This window comes from Canis lupus, chromosome 19 (genome assembly GCF_003254725.2).
Source record: "Canis lupus dingo isolate Sandy chromosome 19, ASM325472v2, whole genome shotgun sequence".
Lineage (NCBI taxonomy): Eukaryota > Metazoa > Chordata > Mammalia > Carnivora > Canidae > Canis > Canis lupus.
The window spans coordinates 18,225,008-18,237,168 of record NC_064261.1 but is presented as its reverse complement, the minus strand read 5'-3'; the positions used below and the strand labels follow the sequence as shown (position 1 = coordinate 18,237,168).

The 12,161-nt window shown below is 34.6% G+C and overlaps 1 protein-coding gene across 10 annotated transcripts in view; it reads left to right on the top strand.

The window, feature by feature from the left end:
* BLTP1 (bridge-like lipid transfer protein family member 1) overlaps nucleotides 1-12,161 on the top strand; it is a 204,520-nt gene that overhangs the window by 98,357 nt on the left and 94,002 nt on the right. For all 10 annotated transcript variants that reach the window (XM_025420514.3, XM_049097419.1, XM_049097424.1 and 7 more), the window contains 7 exons: nucleotides 1,162-1,999; nucleotides 5,318-5,388; nucleotides 7,019-7,192; nucleotides 7,684-7,804; nucleotides 8,813-8,959; nucleotides 9,349-9,476; nucleotides 10,026-10,225. In XM_025420514.3, the coding sequence (XP_025276299.3) occupies nucleotides 1,162-1,999; nucleotides 5,318-5,388; nucleotides 7,019-7,192; nucleotides 7,684-7,804; nucleotides 8,813-8,959; nucleotides 9,349-9,476; nucleotides 10,026-10,225 (1,679 nt within the window). The remainder of the gene's footprint in view (nucleotides 1-1,161; nucleotides 2,000-5,317; nucleotides 5,389-7,018; nucleotides 7,193-7,683; nucleotides 7,805-8,812; nucleotides 8,960-9,348; nucleotides 9,477-10,025; nucleotides 10,226-12,161) is intronic.

Here is a 12,161-nt window from a genome sequence, read left to right as displayed (position 1 = left end):
AAATTCTTTTCTCCTCTGAACATATTTTTAAATGTCTGTTTGCTGTGTTGCTAATTATAAAATTAATACATATATTCGTTCCAGAAATAGGAAAATGCAGAAAAATATAGTGAAAATTAATATTTGTCATCCCACAGATATGAAAATTTCAGATTTTCCTCCATCCTCCTTTGCTATTTCTTATTTCTTTTTTATTTTATTTTTTTTAAAGATTTTATTCGTGAGAGACACACACAGAGAGAGAGAGAGAGAGAGAAAGAGGCAGAGACACAGGCAGAGGGAGAAGCAGGCTCCATGCAGGGTGCTCGATGTGGGACTCGATTCTGGATCTCCAGGATCAGGCCCTAGGCTGAAGGCAGGCGCCAAACTGCTGAGCCACCCAGGCTGCCCTATTTCTTGTTATTTATTTCCTATTTCCATGTCTTCCATTTTTCTCTCCATTTCTTCTTTTTCTTCTTTTCACAGCCTGCCATTTGTTAAATCTTATGAATGCTAAGGACTCTGCTCTGTACCTTTATCTCCACTCACTCTATACTGTTTTCTTAGACAGTCTCAATAATGGTTTGCCTTTAATTATGATCTGTAGCCAACATCTTTTAAATGTAAAACCCCAGCCATAACTTCTGTGCCTGTGGGCTCAGCTACCCTTTGATATTTCTACTTGTATGTTTCATGGGGACCTCAAACTCAGCCTATAAAAAATGACCTTGTACCTCGATTGCTCAACTTGTTCTGCCTTAGTAAATGGCACTGGCATCAGTTGCTGAAGGTAGTGATAGTGGGGTTAACTATAACTTCTTTGTCTCCTTCATCCCTCTCATTTAATTGAAGACCTGGTATATTTTGTTGGACACACTTTTAAAGGATATAAAAAATAGTCATAAATGCATTAGTGTCCATGAATTATAGATAGAAGATTATACTTTGGGATTAAGTTTTTATTGTATTGTAAGCTGCCTCAGTTTTTTTGGACCTACATGGGGTATGAACACATTGTGCTGTTTTGCTACTTTGTATGGATATCTCATTGTAAAATTTTAGATTTCCCTTTATTTGTAAAATAAATGATTAAAATTACTAAAAAGATTTTATAAGTACTTGTATTTACACTTAAATTATATGATGTACAGTAAGTGGTAATAGCTTTGCTTTCCATTTTAGTATGCCTCCAGAAATTTCAGGAAACAGCCCCGTGTCTCCTAATACTCAGGAAAAATCAGTAGGTCAGTCTCCTCTGAGATCTCCCTTGAAACGACAAGCCTCTGTATGTTCCACTCGACTTGGGAGTACTAAAAGCCTTACTGCTGCTTTTTATGGGGACAAACAGCCTGTTACAGTTGGAGTCCAGTTTAGTAGTGATGTCTCCCGAAGTGATGAAAATGTACTAGACTCACCAAAGCAGAGAAGGAGTTTTGGTTCATTTCCATACACACCATCAGCAGACTCCAATTCATTTCATCAATATCGATCAATGGATTCCAGCATGTCGATGGCTGATAGTGAAGCCTACTTTTCTGCAGCTGAAGAATTTGAGCCCATTAGCAGTGATGAAGGCCCTGGAACTTACCCAGGTAGAAAAAAGAAGAAAAAGCAAACACAACAGATTGACTACAGTAGAGGTTCCATATATCACAGTGTGGAAGGACCACTTACTGGCCATGCAGAAAGCATTCAGGATCCCCGAACTCTGCCATTCAAAACTCATCCTTCTCAGGCTTCATTTGTTTCTGCACTCGGTGGAGAAGATGACGTTATAGAACATCCATATGTTGTAGAGGTTGAGAAAACAGTAGAGAGTGAACAGATTACTTCTCAACAACCTGTGATGAATTGTTATCAGACTTACCTTACTCAGTTCCAGGTAATTAATTGGTCAGTGAAGCACCCTACTAACAAAAGAACCTCTAAGTCCTCACTGCATCGTCCCCTCGATCTGGATACTCCAACTAGTGAAGAAAGTTCATCATCATTTGAACAGCTTTCTGTTCCAACTTTTAAGGTATAAGCCAAATCATTAGTTTCTGCTGATATGTTTACTTAGATAAATCAATTTTTCAGATGTTTCCAACATTATCCTTTCGGTTATTTTAACTATGCTCTGAAAGAAGAACTTCTGAAGTCATGGCTTCAAGTGTGACAATAAATCTCAGAGTTATTGATGAGTATTATAAGTCTAAGCATCTCAACTTGATTGTCACAATGTTAATCAATTAACATATAGTCTCTGTCTACATTATGCTAAGATTAGGATCAAGTCTGAATTCAAATTTTTGTCTTAAAAAAATTTTGGAACTGATTTTAATAGCTGGTATTCTTTCTATTAATCTGTAACTGCTGCTGTGCAAATTCAATTCCATGCACTGGACACTTGAGATCTTATAATTTAGCAGGAATTGATTATTATCCTTTTTTTTGTATATTTTTTTATTGGAGTTCGATTTGCCAACATATAGTATAACACCCAGCACTCATCCTGTTCAGTGCTCTCTTCAATGCCTGTCACCCAGTCACCCCATCCCCCCGCCCACCTCCCCTTCCACTACCCCCTGTTCGTTTCCCAGAAATAGGAGTCTCTCATGTTCTGTCACCCTCTCTGATTTTTCTCACTCATTTTCTCTCCTTTCCCCTTTAATCCCTTTCACTATTTTTTATATTCCATGTATGAGTGAAACCATATAATGTTTGTCCTTTTCTAATGAATTCTGTAAATAGCTTCTTTTTTTTAAAAGATTTTATTTATTTATTCATGAGAGACACACACAGAGAGAGAGAGAGAGAGAGAGGCAGAGACACAGGCAGAGGGAGAAGCAGGTTCCATATAGGAAGCCCAACATGGGACTTGATCCCGGGCCCCCAGGATCACGCCCTGGGCTAAAGGTGGCACTAAACCATTGAGCTACCCAGGCTGCCCTGTAAATAGCTTCTTAAAGGAAAACTAAAAATACTTCAAAATAAATTGAGGGATAATAGCCAATATGAAAACTATTTTTATGAAATTATACATTTATGAGGGAATTTTTTATGATTTTAAGAACAAAATTAAACAGGTAAAATGTTATGGAACTGATTAAGAGTGTTTAGGAATCTTATGTGGTATATATTTACATAAACACACATATTTAAAATGTCTAAATGTTTATTCATTCTTAATTCAAATATTTATTATATACTGTGTGTCAGGCATTTTTATACAGTAATAAGGAAAATGGAGATAGGACTTAGAGTTTAGATGTGGGAGACAGAGAGTTAATAGATAAACAAGTAAGTATATGATTACAAGTTGAGAAGAGTCTTACTTAAGAAGATAATCCAAAGATGCTGGGATAGAGAATAATGGGGGGTGGAGCTATATATATTGTATTGACATGAAAGGTCTATCTGAGGAGGTAATATTTACACTGAAATTTAAATTATGAGAAGGAATTGATGATGGGAAGACTTAGGCATAGGCATGAGCCTTGCTAAAATTCTAAAGTGGGAAAGAAGTCTGCACATAAGATGGTAAGTTAGCAGGGAGACTGCTCATTTTGAGACTAGAGACTCAAACAAGGACCAGATCATTAAGGACTTATAGACCATGGTTCAGTAGTTATAATTTCATTGAAATTTCATTAGGAAACTTGTGAGAGCTTTAAGGAAATGTGATCTCGTGTACTTTAGCTACTGAATAGAATTGAATTATCATAAAGCCGAAGAAGTGGGGATGATTACTCAGGAAGCTGCTGCATCAATCTGTATAAGAGATAATAGGGTTGGAAGTGTGATAAATGGAGTTGGAATGTCTGTATATATATATATATATATATATATACACACACACACACATATATATATGTATATATATATACACTGAGCAATGTGTGTTGAATGAAGAAACATTAGTGACAAAGTTTTGGTTTGGTGGGTTTTTTTAAAAGATTTTATTTATATATTTGAGAGAGGCAGGCAGAGAGAGCATGAGCAGGGGGAGGGACAGAGAGAGAGGGACAAGCAGACTTCCTACCGAGGTGGTGGCCTACACGGGCCTCAACCCCAAGACCCCAAGATCATGACCTGAGCCAAAGGCAGACACTTAACTGACTGAGCCACTCAGTACCCCCAAAGTTTTGGTTTTAAGGTTGTGCCAATTCTTTTTCTTTTTTTTTAATTTTTTTTTAATTTTTATTTATTTATGATAGTCACAGAGAGAGAGAGAGAGAGAGAGAGAGAGGCAGAGACATAGACAGAGGGAGAAGCAGGCTCCATGCAGGGAGCCTGATGTGGGACTCGATTCTGGGTCTCCAGGATCACGCCCCGGGCCAAAGGCAGGCGCCAAACCGCTGCGCCACCCAGGGATCCCAGTTGTGCCAATTCTTGCCCAAGATAAAGTGCCCATACAATTTCAAAATGTTCTCTATTCCATGTGAAAATATGTTAGCATATGAATTTTCCAGTAGAAAACTCAATAGTACTTCCAATACAGAATTGTACCTAAGAGGTTAGAACTATTTTAGTATTTTCCATAAATTTTCTAGTTTGATTAGTCAGTCAAATTTCTGAGGTAAATAAGTCAAGGAAGGAATTCCTATCTTTAGATGATTTCAAAATAGAATATAGGTGGTAAGAAAGTTATTTTTCTCTATTAAATCTGAATAACTGACTAGCATCTAAAAGGATTATTTAGTATGAATAATCACACACATTATTTGATTTGTTATCTTTTATGGATATACAAGTTAGTTTTTCCTATAACTTAATGTTTCTGGGGGATTCTTTTCCATTTAAAAGTGGATTGTGCCAGGAGACAATTCTAAAATTAGTTTAAGAAAAGCTCAGTTTGATAAGGAATTCTGGAGGAAAGACATTTGTAGCATCTATTTTTAAGCCTTAGTTGAATAGTCTTTTACCTTCATTGTTGAATCCTCCCCACTCTGCCCCATCATTTGTCTGGATAATCAGAAAATGAAATTGCCTATTTTATACGATTTTCTCATTTGCCTATTAAGTATTTTTTAAAGATTTATTTCTTAGAGAGAGAGTGCGCGAATGGGTGGAGGGGCAGACAGGGAGAGCAAGAATCCCAAGCAGACTCCATGCTGAGTCCAGAGCCTGACTTGATCTCACAATCCTGAGATTATGATCTGAGCTGAAACCAAGAGTTTGGTGATCAGCCAATTGAGCCACCCAGGTACCTACTGTCTGTTAAGTATTTTTATTGTACATACAAAGTCATATTAACAATGTAATCTGGATACTCACAAATACCATTTGATAGCATAAAATAAGAGAACAATTAACATTAAAATTCTAAAATGTGAGTAATATTTTATTATTTTAGGTTATCAAACAGGGGCTCACAGCTAATTCTTTACTAGACAGAGGAATGCAACTTTCAGGATCAACTTCGAAGTAAGTAGAAATTACATATTTTGAAGTTTAAAGTCAGTCTTTCTTGGTTATTAGATGTGTAGAGTTTATTCTGAGAAATAACCATTATTTACTTGACTATAAACTTTATTTATTTATTTAAAAATTTTCCCTTATAATTTAATTCTTGGAACTATGGTTTATTTAGAAACGCAATGCTTAATTTCCACATATTTCAGAATTTCAAAAGAATTCACTTTGTTTTTAATTTCTAATTTCATTTTGTAATCATATTATATGTTCTTTTTGATTTTGATCTTTACATTTGTTGATACTTGTTTTGTACCCCAGCTTATAGTCTGTATTGGTGAGTGTTCCAACAAGCAGTACAAAGAAATGTGTTTTCTGTGGTTGTTGGATGGAGTAGTATTCTACACATGGAGGAGTTGGTGGATGGTGTTTATTCTATAAACGTACTGGTTTGTTCATATTTTTATCGGTTGCTGGGAAAGTAGTTAAGCCTAACTAAAGTTGTTAACTTATTTGTTGATTTATGTATTTCTGCCTTCAGTTTATTTAATATTCTTTTTAATCAGTTTTTTAATACATTTTGAAACTCATAGTAGATTTTGTACACTGTTATGTCTGCTTATATCCTTTTATCATTACTACAGTTTCTTCCTTAGGTCCTGTAGTAATTCTGTTCTTTAAGCCAACTTTGATATTAATCCAGCCACCTCTAGTTTCTTAGGCTTAGTGATACATATGTATTCATGGAGTATCTTTTTCCATTATTATTTTTTTTTTTACTTTCAAACTATTTGTGGTATTTATACCTAAAGTGCATTTCTTATAAACAATAAATAATTGGCCTTGCATTTTATCTTCATTTTTTTTTATAGCTTCTCATTTTTATTAATTCATTCTTACAAATGACATTTCATTGACCATCATGGGTCAGGAATTGTCCAGGGCCTTGGAAAAATGAAAGAAAAAAAAGATTAGTTGTGGAACATTTTTTTTTTTTTTTTTTAATTTTATTTTTTTTAATTTTTATTTATTTATGATAGTCTCACAGAGAGAGAGAGAGAGGCAGAGACACAGGCAGAGGGAGAAGCAGGCTCCATGCACCGGGAGCCCGACGTGGGATTCGATCCCGGGGCTCCAGGATTGCGCCCTGGGCCAAAGGCAGGCGCTAAACCACTGCGCCACCCAGGGATCCCCAGTTGTGGAACATTTTTAAAAAATTAATTACTGTAAAAAAAAATCAACTCTGTTGATTGGTGATCAACAATGGCTTGCCAACATTTATAAGCAGTTACTAGCATTTCTGTTAGACATGCTATGCAAGCTATGCAAACTTGGCATATCAAAATTAGGAAATAACAAGAATTCAGTATTGTAGTTTTCATATTTTGGAAAAGGCCCATCAAGTAAATATATCAACATTTTTTTTTTCTTACTTGATCTATTAAGCATCTTTGATCAGTTTGCATTTTGTACCCTATTTGTCTCTGCAAAACATTTGGGACATAAAATATCTAGTTCAATTCCACAAAATTTTTAGTTTAAATAAATGTACATTTGAGTGGTCATTCATCTTAAGGAACCTCTAACTTCTATTTTTTTTGATGGTCTTTTTAATATGTATTTTGCTTATTAAATTGTATAGTACACCATATACTCCTCTGGAAAAAAAAGGTGTTGATAACACAGATGATGAAACATTGACAGAAGAGTGGACCCTGGATCAGCCAGTCTCTCAGACCAGGACCACAGCCATAGTTGAAGTTAAAGGGACTGTTGATATTGTTCTGACTCCTTTGGTGGCTGAAGCTTTAGACAGGTACTAATTTTGTTGAAAAATATAATTTTTAACTACTATTTTATAAAATGATAAGTATATGTGATATGATTAGTATATGTGATATGTATTCAAAAAGAATGTTGATGGCAAATTTGGTTGAGGAAAGATGAACATATGTTCAGAAAGGTCTGTTATCATTTGTTGCTTTTTCAGCATAAATAATTGTATTGCAATATTGTAATAATTATATTGCATTATATTTTCAATTTTTTGCATTGGCTGATGAGCCTAAAATGTTTGAACACCCAGGAACTAATTACTATGTTTGACATTCTTACTGCTATCTCTTAATGAAGAAATAAAGGGGAAGTAATAGATTTCTCTCCCCTGCAAGGAGCTTTATAGTCTATTAAGAGAGACAAAAAACTACCATGGAATGAAATATAGAACATAATGGAACAGTTTAGATAACCTAGACCATAGTATTAAGTGATATTTAAGTTTTTCATTTACTATTTTTCTTGCCTCAGGTATATTGAAGCAATGGTTCATAGTGCTAGTACACGCCATCCAGCTGCAATTGTAGATGATCTCCATGCCAAAGTCCTCAGGGAGGCTGTCCAAAATAGCAAGACTACCTTCTCAGAAAATGTAAGAACTTTTTAATTCAATGAGTATAGCAAATTGAATACTCTTCATGTACATGCTATCTGAACTTGAGAGAAATTGAATGTATTAAAATTTTATTAGCCATTTAAATTAGAATACTTGGACATTTCTAAATAGTCTTTATATGTTGTTGGGTCCTTAAGAGTTACTATGTATAACTATACTATGTATTAAATAGCAATAAAATATTTATTAAATCTGTAGCTTTATTTTTTCTTTTATTTTGAAAGTAGCTTAATTGTAAGCCTTTCCTAAAGAACTAAGTGAATGAGCATTCTTCAGGCTGGTACATTCATTTTCTAAGAAAGCAAAACTGCATGTTATTTTGACTTTTCTCTGTGATTAGATAATTTATATCTTAATTTTTTGAGATTATTTTTGCTCACCTCAGTGAATCAAGTCATCATCTCCTGGTGTGTGATAATCTACTTATACTATATTTCTAGCCATGGAGCCAGTTTCTTAACGATCATATCCTGGTGCTCTTCTGGTGATTGTCCATATGACTTTCAAATTTATCTGGGTCATATTTGGGCTAGAGACCCTTTAGAGGCAAGGTAAAGTGAGACTAATTATTTTTAATGATCCAGTTATTCAAAACATATATAGGCAGTTAGGGTAGAGGAGTACACATCAAAAGAAATTTGAAAATATTACCAGTCAACAAGGAGCCAATTATCAAATCCCAAAAATGCTCTCAAATAAATACATTTTAGTGATTCTAAAATAATACATATTGCCATTTTTTTTCTGTCTGTTTCTCTATAGACTGGTTTCACTTTATTTTATATCACTTCTCTCAGCTCTGAAGCTGCCAGTATTTTTCCTAGCTTTTGGGGTTTGGACTTTAAGAGTATGGGGCCTAAACTGGATTGCAGCTGGCATATAGATGTGCATAAAGGAACAGAGTGAATAAGCCAGTTGCTATTGTGGATGATGTAGAAATTATGAAAATTCTGTGAAATAACAATTCTACTTTAATCTCTTCAGCTATCTTCTAAACAAGATGTTAGAGGAACAAAAACTGAGCATGGTACTATAGGAACAACTAACCAAGGACAAGCACAGACAAATCTTATAATGAAGCAAGATAATGTAACAATTAAAGGTCTGCAGGCTAATGTTAGCATACCGAAGGTAACAATTTAATATCTTAAAATATTTTCCTGTAAGAGGAGAACATTTTGGTGGTTTTTATCCTTTATGTTTTAAACTGAATGGTGATAGTATAGATTATCATATCAAAAAATATATCTTGTTTCTTTAATGATCTAATATAAAAATTAATATAATATAGTTTACTTAAGTGTAATATTGGGGAGTATTTACTAAAATATTCCACATCCATCCAATAACAATTGAATTATGATTACTTTATGAGTCTATGTTCATACACTTTATCTTCATTACTCTCAGGCACATAGATAGACCATTCTTAACAGTAGTTTTTAATTTTCTTGAGTATCTTATGTTTAAGTGATAATATTTCACTTTATCCCTGAAATTTGTGACATTTTGTGTGTTAGGTAAACTTATGTTTGTTACAAGCCTCAGTGGAAGAATCTCCAAGTACAGCTCCTAGTAAAAGTGTGACTCATGTTTCTCTAGTAGCTTTGTGTTTTGACAGAATTGCTACGCAAGTTCGTATGAACAGGTAAGAAAGATTGTATTAATTGAAACCATAATTTTCTTATTGGATGTAAAAGCAAACCATAACCATTTTAATACATTTCTGAAAATTCTAATGTTAAAATTCAAAATTGATATTGGAATTTCAAATATCACTATAGATTAGCAAAGTAGGGGATGCTCCTGGGTGGCTCAGTCAGTTAAGCATCTGCCTTCGGCTCAGGTCATTATCCAAGGGTCCTGGGATCAAGCAGCACATCAGGCTCCTTGGTTAGCAGGGAGCCTGCCTCTCCCTCTCCCTCTACCTGCCACTCCCCCTGCTTGTGCTCTCTCTCTATGTATATGTCAATTAAAGAAATAAAATCTTTAAAAAAATTAGCAAAGTAGGTTTTTAAAAGTTTGTACTGTTTTTACTCATACTATTTTTCAATAAACACTGAAGAATTTATTATTAATATTTGTCTAATTAAAATAGTGGGATTTTTAAAAACTACTTATTAAATGGTTTAATGAACTGTATTACTTAAATGTTAGCCATCATGGTTTTTTTTTTTCTTTTTCTTTTTTCATAAAGAGGTGTGGTTGAGGAGACTTCAAACAATACAGAACCCGGTAGAACATCAAATTTTGATAGGTATGTCCATGCCACTAAGATGCAGCCTCAGTCATCTGGATCTCTCCGATCAAATGCTGGAGCAGAAAAAGGCAAAGAAATTGCAGCCAAGTTAAATATTCATCGAGTTCATGGCCAACTAAGGGGTCTCGATACAACAGGTAGGATTCTACAACAAATTGTTTTTTCTTTGACATGTATAAATGCAAGAGGATTTTGCAAAAGGGAACTTTTTTCTTTTTGGAATATTATTACAATTTGAGTATTTTATAAGAGAAAGATATCTCTGCATTTATTCAACACATGATACTTAACTCTTTACTCATGTTCTATGAGAATCAAGTAAACTTTCGTAGGAAAGTAAGTGGTGTGCATGAAATTAGGAACTGCTTCTGTCCCCTGTTTTCTTCATGGTATCTGCTTGCTCATTATAGAAGATAGAGTATGATCTTTATCGTCTTTCTTTTTAAAATCATTCTGTTGGCACAACTTATTAAAAAGAATTAATTGCAGTATCAAAAGCAGATAGTCAAGTCTGTAAAATATAGTAGCAATGAGAACTATAGACCTGGCTATGCCTCTTACAGTGAGGTGAAAGAGAAAACTAGAAATGCCACAAATCGTTTTAGTATTTTTGACATAATTCACTGCATGTAGAAGCTTAAATGATCTCAGATTGTTAGAGATTCAATCTAGAAAACATTGAGCTCATTAGTCTTACTTGAGATGATTGCTATGCTAAAATCTACATGTGGGACATGTGACCAATCCTGAATGAACAAATGATTAGCTTGAATTTGCTCATTGTATTCCATGGGCTCTGAAGGTTCTATGCTTCTTCTTTTTTTTTTAAGATTTTATTTATTTATTCATAAGAGACACACACACACACAGAGAGAGAGAGAGAGAGAGAGGGAGGGAGAGAGAGAGGCAAGAGACACAGGCAGAAGGAGAAGCAGGCGCCATGCAGGGAGCCTGATGTGGAACTCGATCCCGGGTCTCCAGGATCACACCCTGGGTTGAAGGCAGATGCTAAACTGCCGAGTCACCCAGGAATCCCCCAGGTTCCATGATTTTTGTCTGTATTCTGGGTTTGTGTAACTGCTGTGGATTTCTCAAAGTTAATTTCACCATCCTTGTGTGTGAGAACAAAACAATTGGCCTAAGGATTCCAAATAAAGAGACTTCTCATAGCTACCTGAGATCTATCATCCTAAAGCTGGTATAAAATGCAGTGGCTTGGGACACCTGGGTGGCTCAGTGGTTTAGTGCCTCCCTTCAGCCCAGGGCGTGATCCTGGAGTCCTGGCTCGAGTCCCACATTGGGCTGCCTACATGGAGCCTGCTTTTCTTTCTGCCTGTGTTGTCGTTGTCTCTCTCTCTCTCTCTCTGTGTCTCTCATGAATAAATAAATAAAATATTTTTTAAAAATGCAGTGGCTTGAATATAAAAAGACTTCTCTCAGCTCTGTAGTTTGCACTGGTAATCAGTTTGCACTTGGATGTTGTACAGAGGGTTAAGTAACTAAATAGAATTTTGAAAGGCACACTATTGCAGAAAAAAAGTCATCAAAGACAAAATATTGTATAAAAACTCAGGGAAAAAATGTAATTGACTTTGCTTATATGTTCATAAGATATCTGTGGAAGGATTCTCAATCTAATGATGTTTGTTACCTATAAGGAGATGAAGTGGATTCCTGGGTGTGGTGTCAGTTTTCTTTGTATATATCCTTTCACACATTTTGGATATTTGATCTATACCAGTGTATTACCTAGTCAAAAAATTTAAATCAAATTTAAACTTATATCATACATCAGAATAAATTCATTGAAGGCAAATATAAAAAAATAGTGAGAAAATCATAGAAAAATGTAAGTGAATATTTAGTCTCTGGAAGATTTTCTAATCATAAAGGTGAAATATAATATTTTCATATGATGGAGTATTATATAACTATTAAAATAATATCTTTGAAGAATTTTAAATGCGCTCAGGAAATTATGGTTTACTGTTACTTGAAATATGGGAACCAAAGCTGTGTTGTTTGTAAAATAATCTTCTAAAAAGCTAGAAGGAAATTTAATTTGAATATAAA